This window comes from Leptosomus discolor, chromosome 21 (genome assembly GCF_034619465.1).
Source record: "Leptosomus discolor isolate bLepDis1 chromosome 21, bLepDis1.hap2, whole genome shotgun sequence".
Taxonomy (NCBI): Eukaryota; Metazoa; Chordata; class Aves; order Leptosomiformes; family Leptosomidae; genus Leptosomus; species Leptosomus discolor.
Window position 1 is genome coordinate 6,969,543 of NC_141411.1, and position 15,055 is coordinate 6,984,597.

The window sequence follows — 15,055 nt, forward strand, 5'->3', positions numbered from 1 at the left end:
TGCTAGTAAGTTGTGCAATGAACTGGTGACCTGCTTGGTAACTCTCATGGAGGGATGATATGTCATAGGAACAACCAAATGACAGTACCCTTATTCTCTCGAGTGACAACAGGAATATCAGCACCTCAGGCTGTTGACCTTTCCTATCACTAACACATCAGCCCATGTACCAAAACACGGAAACTACAGAAGGCCCAGCCAGGACACGGTAATTTGCCTTTTGAGCACGTGACAATGTAACATCTACGGCAGAGAATACTTCAGGAGAAGTATGAGCAGCACACTCACAACCACTAGTGAAAGAGAGATTTGTGCCCTCAACACGTAACAATCGTATCTTGCGGTACACACGAGAACACAACGATGGCACGGCACAAAATTAAGAGCTGGAACAAGTGGAAATGGAAGCAATTCTGGGTAGCTTCTGTTTTGAAAGGTCTTCACATTTCCAGACTAGGCTGTTGTAGTCTTTCATTTATTTTTGGTGTGAAAAGTATGCCTAGCAGACTCGTCAGAGAGTGTCAGTCACACACAGCCAACTCTCAGCTGTCTCACATGAGAAAGAACGAAATGGATTCCTACATTACTGTGTCTTTAACCAACGCAGCGACCGAGGACAGCAGCTCTCAAAAGCCCCAGAAAAGATGCAACCAACCTTGGTGAACTGGTGCACGATGATGTGCAGGCAGTGCCTCTTCATGTCCAGGGCTTGGGTCTTGTCAGCTGCCTCTAAAATCTAGAGCAAAAGCAATGATGTGATTTTCCTTCCACTCAGCTCAGCCGCACAGCCCACAAACGCTGTTCTGGCTCAGAGGAGGTGATTCCTCTGAGCTAGGAAAACGTCTCCATTTTTCATTACAAATCTGAACCTTTTCTGAACTATTCAAAAATAAGCCTTGGATTCAAAATTTATGGAGTCCTCAGGAGATAATCAGTAGGAAACTGCAGATCTGTTTCAGAGCCAGGTTCCCTCAGGTGCCCCAGCGAGACTGGCAAGAGCCAAAAGCAGTTCACGTGGGAACCGAGACTGCTCGTGCCGCAGAAGGTTCGGTCTGCCCACCTATAGGCTTCCCCACCACAGAACACCTTTCGTTAGCTTACCCTTCATTGCCAGAGCCCGCCGGCATTACTGATAAAACAAGACCAATGTCACCTGCACGTCGCTGTTTGCCGTGGTACCAAGTCAACAATAAAGGGTTTGGAGCTGAGGCTGAGCACATGGGACATCTTTAGGAGACCTTTAGAAACACTGGTCTACAACGGGGGATGAGGAGCTCCAGAGGAACCCCCGTTGGCCAGCCGAGCAACACCTGCTGCGCACCACAGGAGCACGAGCGACCCAAAAGGCAGGCAAGGAGACAGAGCCACGGAAGGCCGCGCTCCCGCAGGTGTGGGACCCACACGGGGCCCCGTCGTTACGAGGGTTTGTGCCGTCTCAGTGGAAGCCAGTTTGGAAGCAACTCAGTGAACCTGGCACTGGGGGTACCCACTTGACCCTTTGGCTGCCCTGTATCTAAGTCAAGCGAGTCATTAAAGCTGCCTGGGGACAATTACCTGGAGCACATTCTCCACTGTGACATTCATCTCTAGATTCTGCTTACAGTAGGCTTGTAGTCTGTTGTTGGAGAAGCCGTAATAGTAAGGTGCAGCAAAGAGGTAGCTAGGAATCTCGTTAAGGAAAAAAAGGTAAAGCAAAGGCAACAGCATTGATTCTACATGCAGATCAATGGGAGAAGTTAAAACGCAGTGCCTGTTACTGCAGCCCTGACAAATAACCCTCCCAGGCTGTGCCTGGTCATCTAGAGCAAAAGGAAGGTGAGCTGCTGTGCACGCATTCGAGACAGATCCTTCAATTACTTTAGATTTAAGGATACAGGGAGTCTTCAGGAGGCATGTTTACTTCTCCGTAATAAATGTATCTAAGCATAGATTCGAATGCTTGCTTGCTGGGCACCATTTCACCTATAGAAATATTCACTTGCCCATCTTCCGGCATGAAAGAACGGAACATGGCTTCAAAGTAACTGGAAAAGGAAATAAAACTGGTGTAACACGTTCTGCAGCCAGATGGGTTTACCCACTGCTGTTCAAAGGCTGCTGTTAAGCACTGCAGCTTCCAAGAAGCAAATTCAGGCAACAACCTGGGCAAAAACCACTGATAAATTATTGCCTCATATATGTCTGCCTGTGAGAGAGCTCCAAATATAATCCCCCTAATTTCCATCAGCACCACCTGAAATTTGTCTCTGTTTCTTGAAAATTAGGACACATGGTGCTTTGATTTTCATCTTATTTGCATAAGACCCAGTAGAGAGCTTAAAGCATTATGAATTTCCTTGGTATCTACAGGCTGTCAATCATGCAGGGTTGTTCTAAGAGCTGTGAAATGCTTCTGGTAAAATACCACGGTAACTAATACTGAATATTATTACCAGGACTGGAAAAAACCTGTGACAGCATTTGAAACAGAAATGTTACGTGAATGCTTAATGTTTGGCAGGACATAAAGGCGCAGGTACACAGAAGACAAGTGAAACACAAACCCACTTCATCCGCGTACTGAGGGGGCAGAATAGTACCCACCTTCAGAAGGGCGAACCACTTGCCTCTGCAGCTAAGTGCGGGAACAATCCAGTCTCTGTCATGCACCACTTTTTGTTACGCTTATTCATACCCAACCTTAAATACCAGCAAGTGAGAAAGAGATTCCAGTTTCACATGATTCAAAATGGATGTTCACCATCAGAAGACTCTTTCCGACCTCAGTGGACATGTGTTGCTTTCTGCTTCACTGAAACCACCTCATGTTTTACCCCTTTTTCCCCTTCCTGGGATTTTACAGACTCTCTGTCTCGCAGTGCAGCTTCTTACACAACCTCTAGAGAATCTCTACAGTTTTAATTTCCTCCTATCTTTCCCTGCTGGGTATCAAATTGAAAAAAACCCTATTTAATCACTGCTGCTTAGAGGCTTATTACACTCATTGAGCAAAGCTGCACGTTACACGCCATGCGGACACCAAGTTCCTCCCTGTCTCCCACAAAAGACAAGCTGCCCCACGGGTGCCCAGCCCTGCACTTCCCACACACGGGGTCTGCTCCAGTTTTAGCAAACAGTGACTCACCTGGAGCGGGCTGCGAGGATCGCCTTATGGGCTGGCCGAGGGTGCCCATCTAAGAGAAGGATGATATCACAGAATTCAGTCCCGGCCCCTTCTAGGTAAGCCTTCATGTCCTGAATTAAAGACGTTCCTGAAAGTTAATGTAATGAAATAGTTACAGACACGATACTTCCAGGCGACCAGGTACTATCAAACTAACACCTGGCCAAGCCATAGCTCCAACCCCTCTTTCCTTTGGAACCCTTGGGGCGAGTTGGAGGCAGGCCCTTCCTCATAATCTTGGAGCAAAATGAGCTCCATCCTTCCCCATCCCAATCCATTACCTACTGCCCTCCCAGAAACAAACCTGGCAGCTCTGCTTTCAAACTGCTGATGGCAAACAGCAGCAGTGGCCACATGGAAAGGTGTTCTCTACTGATAAAGAAACCTGATGCTTCCCCACCCTTTTCTTTTCATTATTTCCAACCACTAAGAACATAAAATTTTGTCTCTTAATGAAAAAATCTTTCCCAAATCCTCAAAAAAGCCTTCTTTTATCCAACATTTTAATTAACTTTCAAAAATACACAACAATTGAGAAACAGAGCACATTCAGGTTTGATCCAAATTCACTCATATTTTCAAAGTTCTCTTTCAGTTTTTCGATGTTTGGTCACCCGCACCGTTCCAGCACCGGGTACATCTTCCTGGACGGTGCACCCCGCTTCCCCTTGGGACAAATGCCAGCCAAACGCTTTCTACTTGCCCTTCCAGGACTGGCTTCCCCATCTTTCTCTCCAGTTCCCAATTATTTTTGTGCAGTGTTCAAAATCAACACTGGCAATGCCTCTGAACTTCATGGCCTCAGCAACTTTCACGATTACATTCCTTCTTTTGTGTGTCAGGATGACAAAACCTTGAATAAGACTAGTCCCAAATCAGTCCTTGACGAATTCCGTAATGGAATTGTAAACTAAATCTTCCCCTTCCAGCACAACCACAGAAGGAAAATGAGAAGCGTGACCATTGGCAGAGGTAATTTATCTTCTCAAAGTCTTCTCCTCCCTATATCTTCTATTCCTTTCTTCTATTAACTTTTCTATTTCTTGGCTAATTTTTCCATGCTTCTCTCTCTCTCTCTCACACACACATGCAAAAATAAGGTCAACCTTGTCAGCAGCGGCCTACTCACAAGATCTTCTTCCTTACTCCTGCTCCTCTTTGGTTAAAACCTACGAGCAGCTCAGCTTTGTTACCTTCTAGTCCACTTAAACTGAACCTCCACTGCCTTTTCTTTGAATGGTTCCTTACACCCTTCTGCTCCTTCTGCCTCCTCTCTCTCTGAACAGAATCAGGATATTTAACATGACCTTTCATGTATTTTGGTGGGGATACTGTCTGATGGAAGCTCACTGGAAAAAGAACTGGGATGCTCTGTCTTAGTCTGGGAAACAGTCTAAGCACAGCTACACCAACTGGAGAACTGGTGGGCTGCAGGGTCTGCTTCCCAGACTGAGCAAACCTTAGCAATGCAAAACCAGCACAACTAATTACTTCATAAAGCAGAAAAGTTACCGATGTCCAGCGGCTGATCAGAGTGTGTTCGAACAGGAGGCTGCTGCTTTCTCCGTACAATCTCCACAATGAGCGATGAAGAAAGATGCTCAAACTCCTTCATCATTATTACCTGATTAAAATGCGATTCCTTCACCACAAAGTTCAGGCAATGTTCCTTAAAAAAACCACAATGTTAATAAAACAATTACAGTTTGCTGTACGAAGTCATCCTACAGCACTGCATAAACGTTACCACGTCACACGTGTAAGCTGCCAGCCTTTCCCCATGGCCCTCCACATGGATCCTGCAGCTGGAACTATCAAACAGGGACCTCCTCACTACGAGACCGTTCAGGCCCCTACTTGAACAGGAAACTCAGGACAATTCTAAGCATCGAGAAAAACCTGACTAAGAAACAATAACAAGGAAAGGATTAATTGTCTCTCACCTAGCTCCTCGGAAGATTTCTAGAATAGGAATCTGAGGAGACCAAAAACCTCATGGAGCTAACTAAGATTGCATGCTGTATCATAACAATTCTTTATACAATTAGACACCAAAAGTTCATTAGAAGGGTGAAGAGATCTGAACTCTCAACACTATTCATTAAGGGCACAAATAGTTTGCAGGATTTCCTTGTGTGGATTTTGCTGTAACCTTTTCTGTGCAGGCTGTGAACAGTCTGAAAGAGCTCTTGTAGGTTCTTGTATGACAGACGTGCTACACACATCAAGGCAGTGGAGAGGTGACAAATGAACCAGACCTAACGCTAAACAGGGACAAAACTGGCACTCCATTTGCCAGTGTGAACCAAGGCTTTCCCTCAGGACACTTCAATAAGCAAAAGATACAATCTACACCAGCTCACCATAAATTGAGGACAAAATCCACCCACAGAATAATTGCTGCGGTCCATTTTCTGCCAAATTATCTCACCTGGGATCCAAAGGGATCTGCCGAGGACCCATCTGTAAAATGTTTTAAACAATGACTAGGATGCCAGAAAGAGCAGCCTTCTGCAGACGGCACCTACTCAGGACTAACGCGCACTTGAGAAGACAAGATGACAACCCAGGGTGATCCTGACCACATGAGAGTCATGTGGAAGAGCCTCTGTCACCCTGCTGGTAGCTACGGCAGGTGGAGCAAGCTGGCTGCTCTGAAACCAATGGCACTAGATCCACCAACGCTGAGATACCTGCTTGAGCTGCTGGGCAGCTAACGGCATCGTGGTCCTACGCACCAAAGGCTGTGCCAGCATTTACATACTTGCTGCTGTCCTCCTGGATGTCTTTCCTTCGCCCAAATCCAGTATCTAAACACTATCCCTGAGGAAGTGCTGGTGCATACTGGTTTCCCCAGTCTCACTCTGCTTGCAGCCGTCAGCTATATGGCCAACCGATGTGCACAGGCTGCTCAAATATCATTGCCTGATCTTGCACTGACTCTTGGACTTGCCTGGAGGAGCTGCTTCTCTGCAGCTTTAAGCAGAATTGGCTCTGGCCGCTGTTGGTGGGAACCAGACCATCACAGCAAATCACGGTCTGAAGCCTGGGACTATCGACTCTACCACGACTCTCAGCAAACGCCTAAAAGCCCTTGAGCCACTACACAGAGACAAGGAATCGCAGACACATTTTCTTTTTCAGTAGGGTCTCTTTCGGGTCAAAAGCATGAGAAGAGAATTGAGCTTTTTCATCAGATCAGGTGAAAGAACCTGTTTGCAGTCTCTGTATAAAACAGTGGGACCAGAAAATGCACTGGTTCCATCTTGCTGCAGTGAGAGTGAACCGATGAAAACCCGAAGTCCCTCTGCCCTTTATATCCTACAGGGCAGATACGCAAAAATATCAAACACTTAGTGAAAAAAAACTACATAATATTCACAAGCAACTGCAGGACAATCCACACTAACATATGTTCAAGCAACTATAATTATAGGAAAGAACTGAATTTGCAAAAGCTGACAGCTTTTGCAAAACATTAGTTACATAAATTTCATTTTTTTAAATTTCTTATCAGTTACTTTGTATGCAAAATATGGTTACCTTTAGCTGATCCAGCTGAAGCTTGTTAGCATTTTCACACACAATGAGCACATTCTGCAGATCTACAGATGCTTCAATATATTGAAGGCAGAGCTGTTCGAGTCGAGAGAGCTTGAAGTTTAAGGCCAGTTTGTATACATCCATAATAAGTAACACATCCTGCACATGACCTGAAATCACAAGAGATAAAAATGCTGGAGAGCTCACAGAACCAAATAGAGGCACCCTTCTCAAAGTATTTCTTTTTACATCAACCTGAGCATTTGGAATAGTAGAAAGGGCAGAAACTGGAGTATTTTTATGGAGAAAATTTCCATCGCTGGTTAGACAAAATCTGAATTGGTACTAAAAAAGCAGTTTCAAAATTGAGGCATGAAACAGCCAGCCCAAAAGATTTTTTGGACAAGGATTTTGTGACAATCTGGATCACAATTTTTTAAAACCCTCAAAAGGAAGTGAAGTCTTTAAAAATACTGACAAGCTCCAAAGCTAGCAGCCCTGTTTTCCAAAGAGCTCAGCTGCTAATAGCTCTGCTGCAGTCCCTGGTTTTTATGCAGTATTAGCAATCAGCTCCTTGATTTTGACAGACGCTTATGAGGGCACTCTGTGCCAGCGCACGTACAGATCTGAGGCTGGTCTAGAAGAGAGGGCTGAAGTAAGAGAGGGGCAGTGGGGACCTTCACAGGCCCCTGCAGTGGGGCTACTGGGACAGCAACTCAAGCAATAATCCTCCACTGCCTTTGCTTTCCTCACAGGAGATCTCTGGCCATCTGCTGTTAACTACTTTTTGATAGAGAAAAGCCTTCTTGAACGTCACGTGCCTTCCCTGCGTCTAATCGGAAAATCCCATTTGATAAGCATGCCCAACGCTATTAGCTCAGCCGCTGGATGGATCCCCAAGGTGCTGCTCTCTGAACTGAGAGGAGCAACCAGGAATACAAATGGTCAGGACAGGGCCTTCGGAGGATCCCAGCAGAAAGATAAGCACCAGGGAGAAGGTTTGATGGGCTGGGGGAAGGGTGGCAGGCTGCCTGGGAAGCCTGTAACAAAGGGAAGAGCTCCGAGTGATAACCCTTTCCTGGGTCTGATCCTGTCCTGAAGTGAGCATGCTGAGGATCAGTGAAGCGGCTGAGAGCGGGCTCTGGCAAGGTCAGCAGACACCAATGAGAAGATCCCCCCGTCCCCACGAATGGGGCTTGCTCTCAGATGGGCACCTCGCAGGGAAAGCCTTTGGACAAGCGCATACAAATCATCATTTTCCAGACAATCACCTCTCATAGAAAGGAAAGATCCTGCACTGAAACTGCAGCAAAGCGTTCAGCGTTGGCTAGACGTACCTCGCTTGGCCTGACGCTGCCACGTGGCTGCAGCTTCCCCAGCCCCACCAGCTGGAGCTCCTGCTGGGTACCCGGTCTGACTCCCACAGCCCAACAGACCTCACCGCTCAAACGTGGCCACGAGTGAGTTAGACAGGCTGAGTGGGAGCTGAGAGATCTCTGGCCATTACCTCCCAGCTTGCAAGTGTTTTTAACTCGGGGATCTTCAATGAAGGCATCAAATGGATTTTTCCTTTCTTGAGGCATTCCTCTGGATTGGCATTTGAAGAGATGATAAACATTGCCTTGCCCTGCCTTTCTGTGGGGGCTCAGTTTGCAACGGATCAAAACAACACCAGAAAAAGGAAATAAGCCAACCCAGGACACACGGTCCTTCCAGGCAGGCTGCTGTACTGTTCAAAACACCATGACATTTTTGTTTGTTTGTCTGGGTTTTGGTTTTTTTTTACACCTTTTGGAATGATCAAGAACCTGCTTTTCCTTGATGTTTGAAAAGAATTAGGAAAAAGCAAAGCACCCTCAGTATGGTTTGATAGAAATCTGGGGGTTTTTTAATCTCAGGTAAGTAATTAAGCACTTAGAGCAGTACTGATCATCTGCAAATGCTCAATCCTGCTCTGTATCAAAATAAATGTTTGTTCCTCAGTTGCTAGTATTTTTTTATCCTGCTGTCCTACCTTTGCGAGGGTATTTTATTTTATCCGTGTACAGAAACTGCATGAGCACCTCGAAGGGCTGCGCCTCGGCCTCTCGGATGGGCACTTCCAGCAGCGGCTGCAGGCGGCACAACTTGACATTCCCGCCAATCCCATCCTTCTGACATGTCGCATGTCCCTCGTCTTCAATATCTTGCTTTGATTTCTAATGAGACAGAAAAAGAGAGAGACAGACAGAAAGGAGACAGACAGGCACGCTGTTACTTTCAGGTTTCACTTTCACAGTCTCTCCCTACAGCCTCTTCCAGTGAAGATGGAGGGCCGTGGGGTGGCAAAGCAATTAACTGAGGGGCAACGAGGCATCCTTATGTCTTACTGCAGGTTGTGTGCTACCACTTCCTCAAGAGCAGTAACACGTTTGCTGCTGAAAAGCTGTAAGTTATTAAAATTAATAGACAATGATCCAGAGGCACCAGATCTTCAACTCTGGAAAAAGTCAGGAAATACTACGGTAAAGGGAACAGTCAGCCTCAAAACCTTAACACTGCCTTCCCTCTAATCTGTCTCATCTTGCAGGCCACTCCTGGTGCCATGCAGCTTTTACCCTCCCCAGAGGGAGGGGTATGCATACCACCCCAGGGGTATTCCACTAGATCAGAATTTAGGCAGCTAGGAGAGCTCCCAAGAACCGTACACCAAATCCAGATAACTGGATTAACTTCGGCTCCTCCATGTTACGCTCCCCGCCTGACCCGGTACACATCCCGGAGCCTACGTTAATACTAACTACCCTCTCCATTTCACTTGCTCAAGAGCCCCTTTGCAAGAGATGCTGCTCTGGCCCTACATCTGTCTCAGCAGATTTTTTTTTTTTCCTGACAACCTCATTTCCAAAATTGGGCAGAAAAAGCATTACCTTGCCACAAGATTCCTTTTCTAAAAGACTCACCTGTTTCAACCTCTCCCTTGCCTGGATGATCTTCTTTTTCAGCCACTTGCAGCGAGCTGTAACAATTGCGGTGTGCCCTCGGACTCGTTCTTCCTTCTGTCAAAGGCAATGGAAGAAAACATATTGAACTTTGATTCCCCGATCACACGGTGGTGGCAGATGGCAGAAGTCGTGGAAACCTGGGCTGAACTCCAGGTTACCATACATTTCGTTTAAGTTAGAACCAAAGGCAACCTTGCATCTGCACATACAAATGAAATTCAACACCTATTTTCCCTAAAGGCGAATGGGAAATACCGTTTGGAAAGAGTCTTTGTTGTGTTCACTGAGGTTCAGCGTCACAGACACGGCTTCTTATGGCTGCATCTGATTTTTGGTTTCATTTTCTCTTTTCAGAACAACAGTATGTTTTTTTGCTACTGCTCTTCATAATCTATTTCATCTGTTGTTGTTGAGGATCTATCACCTGATCTCTGCAAAGTGTTTTATAACTTTATTTTGCAAAAGGAATGCAGGTAAGTTCAAAGTTTTCATGTTTTTCTTCAGAAAACATATTCTTTTTAAAATTTTAGAGTTGTTTTCATGACTAGAGAATCATTCCCCTGTGCTGCCTTTTGCCATTCTATTTTATTTCAGTAATTAAAAATGGCTCTTGAAATGAAACATGGATCTGCAAACCACTGACCTGCTCTTTCCAAGAGACAGTTGGGACCTCAGAGTACAGAGATCATTCGTATCATTTTCATTTTGCAACTATATATAATGTGCTCTGATACATTTGGGTTATGTCTCAGTGATCCACGGATCTTCTCAGCTGAAAAGTTTCTTCTCATTTGCAGCTTTAGAAATTTGCCTGGATTAGTGTAACATCCTAAACCAGACAGACATCATTTTCACCAGTGACGCTGCTCTTAGAACTTCATGCCCAGGTTCCTGGCACAACCATTGTACAATTTGCTTTTTCCCAGCAAACGTGCTACACGCGCAGTAACACCCCCGTTGGCACCTCTTCAGTAAATTCTACTCACCTCTCCCAAAACAAACTCCAAGTCACTGAACTGCCTGTTTTCCCACAGCCTTCCATAATCTTCATGTAGAGTGCATTTAGGGTAACAGGAAAACTAAAAAAAAACCCCAAACCCCACAGAAGACAGAATTCATTTTAAACGGCTCTATCCAAAAGCACTGCAGTTACATCTGCTATCACTGGATTTTCTTATTAACTCAACCTCAACATAGTTTATAAAGCAGAAAATAACAAGCAAACCAAAGACATGCAGGGGCAAAGGTAACGCAGAGTAACGTGGAAGAACTGTGGCGCATTACAACTTGCAGATTTCAGGATTTGGCGGCTCGGAGCCTCACCTGCTCTCCGGACTTGTCTGAGGGTCCCACACAACAAAAAAAAAACTTGACTGCAGGGAGGATTTGACCTGGTGTGAGTATCTTGAAATTTAAAATTCCCAGAGTTACTGGGGGTTGGGAGCTCAGACAACACTTCAGTACTGAACCTGACAGCACACGAAGAGGAACAGTCCATTTTCAATTAAACATCCTGGCAAATCCGGTCTGATACACTTTTCAATAATTTATCAAAATGAGCTGTCATGATGTCTGTTAGGACTTTAGAAGGCACTGCAGAGCTCGGCCTTACCAAAACGTCTGTCCAGGTAACATCGCTCAAAAGGTTTTAAAGATACAAATTGCTCTTTGGCAGCTGAACCTGAAAGGCAACGGCTGCCTGCAGGACAACGTGGAACCAAAGCCATCAAGCTCATGGCCAGCCAGACCAGAAACTGCCACGTCCGGAGACGGAGCCAGAGGGATTCATGCAGAATTGGTGTGGACGTTTGAGCACGTTTATCAGTGAATTACCTGGAACCGGTACATTTCTCCACTTCTAATGTTATTGTCCACCGTACCGCCAAAGATGTACATAGCATCGGAGATAACGGCTGCAGCGTGGAAGAGTCTCCCGCTGGGTAACTACGGAAAGAAAGTGACAAAACAGGTGAGGGAATAAATAAAAGCCTTTTTTTTTTTTTCTCCCCAGAAACAGGACCTGCAACAGATCAACAGTGAGAAGGGAAAATCAATGCAGGCTGAAGTGACACAAATGCTTGCATCCCAAGATTGACATTTAATTTAGGATTGTTTCCTAGTGTATCTAGAACATACTTTCCAGTCACATTTAAAAACACCTATCCATTGCACCTTCTGGTCAGCAGGGTACGTACACAGGGCTCTACACGTCATGACAGTGACAAAATACACCACTGGCCAAACCCAGACTCCACGCTAAGTTTGACATAGAAAAATAAAACGCGCTTCTAGAAATAAACAGGTTCTGCAAATGTGATCATGACGCAAACTCAGAGCTTATTCCAAATATTGTCAGGAACTTGAGCGGTAAATGATCATCTGCCTCAGCAGGATGCTGATCTCCAGGCTTGTAAATGCATGCCTCCCCCCGGCCTGCTGGGGCTGCACCATCTGGCTCACGGGCCCTCCAGCCACCTCAGCCTGCACAGAAGCCCGACGCTGGAGATCTGGCACCACGGACTCCAGTCTCCTTTCCCCACCGTGCCAGGTTCACAGAAAACGAAGCCACCTCACGCCGCGCGAAGCCCCAGCTCTTTATAAGGCGGAGGGACCGCATGGTTCCATGCGACACGTTCACCTTGGAACTGCACAATCCGGCGGTTTTTGAAGCGGGAAGGAGCCACTGCAAGTCAAAGCTGCCGTGACCCTCCTGCACAGGACAGACCACATCATTTCTTCCCTGTTTCTTCTGAGGTTACACAAAAGGCATCTGATCAAACCGGCACATCTCACTGAGATAGCTCACATAAAGCCTTCAAGTGCTGATAGTAACAACTTTTTCTTTTTTTTTTCTAGTTTGATCAGGCTTGTTTTGTCTTCCAGGCAGCAAATCTCATTAAATCTTTGCCTACAAAATAAAAAGCCCTCTGGTATAAGAAATATTCTCTTGTACATATTTATAGACACCACTCAAGTAAACTCAAACATGAAACAAGATTATGTTTATCTGGAGAGACATATTTTCCAGGAAACCATGCTGACTGGCATTTTCATTACCACAGACTTATCCCTTTCACCACAGCATCACACAACGGTCCCATTTAGCTTCTTACTCACCAGACTTTCCATGACTTTTTCTTTTCTTCAAACCAGCATTTGAGGATACAACCCCCCACGCAGTAACCAGGGCCTGTTTTTTTTTTTTTCTCAGATGTACAAACCACAGATTTGGTCACCGTAAAAAGTGCATTTGCCTGTGCCAGTTTAACAAGGCATCTCGATTCCTCTGGATGAACAAGGTATCTCGTGTCTCGGGCATACTTCATGGGTACTTTATCAAAGGAACTTTAAAGTTGTTGCTAATAAATACTATGATGGGAAGATTATGGAATAATATTGATCTATTAGTACACCCCTGCTGGGCCCCTGTTCAACAGCTCTCCAAAAGAGGATGAGATTACTGTCAAATATAATCTACTTTATATGGCCTCTGTTTGTTCTTAGTAGTAAACTCCTTAATTAAGTAAGATGTACTGACTGAAAAAATCAAACATACTACAGTAGTTTAAAAATACATCAGTGACCGTTATCAACTGGACCTCCAATCTTATCCCAAAATACGAAGTTTGTTTGCCAAGACCTGTTTCCACACAGCTGGACAGGCTGATACTAGCTGTCCCACAGGACCTTTCTTACAACTAACTCTCCAATCAAAAACAAACAAAAAGAACTATTTTATCAGAGATCAAATGCAGGCCACCTGGTTTATACGGGTCATTTTCCCTGCCTTTTTTTTTACATAAATAATACTCTAGTTTTGTTTTTAATAGAAATAATTCTCAATATTCTCTAGTATTTGCTTTTAAAAAGCAGCCATTGTATTTAACAACCACATCTTTTTCAATCAAAAAAACTTAGAGCATTTTAACAATTTGTTGCCAGCAAGGAAACATGAATTATATGAATATTTAACCAAGTAACACCACACTTGCTAGTCACAACATATTTAACTCAAATGATCTATAAGGAACGTTGTAACGATGCTTTTTAATTGGTAATTGTTGGTACCAGACCTTTACCACTTACTAATCACTTAAGCAAGCAAACAGCTCTGCTTTTTAAATACACAGATCACATTTTTAAAGTGCGTAGTAAGACAAATGTAAAATATGAAAGGACAGCCCAGAAAAAGGAAAGCCACATACAGTTCATCAAAACTTTGTGCAGCTGAGGGTTTCAGGGTATTTGTTTTGCTGAATCAGAATAACAGAATTGAAGCCAGCACAAACCCTCACGTGGTGATGGCAACCCTTGCCGAGCGGTGAGACACTGATGCCACCTTCAAGGAGCACAATGCTCTGCCCTCCCAAGACCAAGGCTTCGGCCAGAGAAAAGCTTTGGCCTAGTGCAAACCAGGGGAGCTGGGTCCTCAAGAAGAAAATATTCAGGGCAAAAAGGGTAATAGAGCTCAGGAGCATCAAGAGTTGGAGAGACATAAACAGCTGGAGAGACACACTGGGCTCCACGTTCCTCACCCCCCAACAGCAGATGCCAATAACCTGCCCTATCTTGAATTTTTTGTTGGGAGATGTCCCAAGCTGTCAAATCCAGCTGGTGAATGCACTCAACCCAGGTAGAGTTTATGAGGAACAGACATGAAATAATATCCATTTTGCTAGCCAGGATGGTCAGAAATCCTCGCAGCATGGGATTCTGCAGAGGAGAAGAGTCCACGAGGGAATTCACAAAACCAGACACAAAACCATGCGTTAAAACCCACCAAATTCAGCAGTCAGGGTTGGAGTTATGTGGTATTATTTCAAACACCAGAAAGAACAGTCATCACTCTTCTCCACGGACCTCTATTTCACAGAATGTGCGCTGGTGAAACCATGCGGTTTGTCCTGCCTAAGGCTGAGATAATTCAGGTGGCTTGTACCCTACCAGGAGAAATGAATCTGATCTTCTCTTATGCAGATATTTATGTATCTGTGTCTTCCTCACTACTGAGCAAAGTCTCATCCCTTGTACTAGTGCACACAGCCAAAGGGGAGAGCAAGAGTTGTCCTGCTGTCCACCAGACGCCTTCTCCCATGCCCTCACTTCTCTGCAGATGGTGGCAACCCTTCCCTGACGTGCCTTAGTGGTAAATATTCCAGGTAACAGGGTGAGAACTGCACTCAGGATTATAGTGATAAACAGAGCCATTACACCGTAGAGCCAGACCTGGGTTAGGCATGCTTAACAACAAAGCTGTACCAGTATAGCTACTGGTAAAGCGTCCTCCTGACACAGTAACAACTGCTACCCGAAACCAGCGCTGTGCAAACATAACTTGAGTCTGGCAGGTGAAATAATCTGTGCA

At 45.1% G+C, this 15,055-nt stretch overlaps 1 protein-coding gene across 1 annotated transcript in view; it reads right to left on the reverse strand.

The window, feature by feature from the left end:
* Positions 1-15,055, reverse strand: part of LZTR1 (leucine zipper like post translational regulator 1) — a 35,227-nt gene that overhangs the window by 2,922 nt on the left and 17,250 nt on the right. The window contains exons 10-19 of the mRNA XM_086476420.1: positions 11,524-11,634; positions 10,677-10,769; positions 9,649-9,744; positions 8,721-8,904; positions 6,707-6,876; positions 4,676-4,832; positions 3,125-3,251; positions 1,875-2,024; positions 1,555-1,660; positions 656-736 (exon numbers count right to left, since the gene is read on the reverse strand). Of these exons, the coding sequence (XP_086332546.1) occupies positions 656-736; positions 1,555-1,660; positions 1,875-2,024; positions 3,125-3,251; positions 4,676-4,832; positions 6,707-6,876; positions 8,721-8,904; positions 9,649-9,744; positions 10,677-10,769; positions 11,524-11,634 (1,275 nt within the window). The remainder of the gene's footprint in view (positions 1-655; positions 737-1,554; positions 1,661-1,874; positions 2,025-3,124; positions 3,252-4,675; positions 4,833-6,706; positions 6,877-8,720; positions 8,905-9,648; positions 9,745-10,676; positions 10,770-11,523; positions 11,635-15,055) is intronic.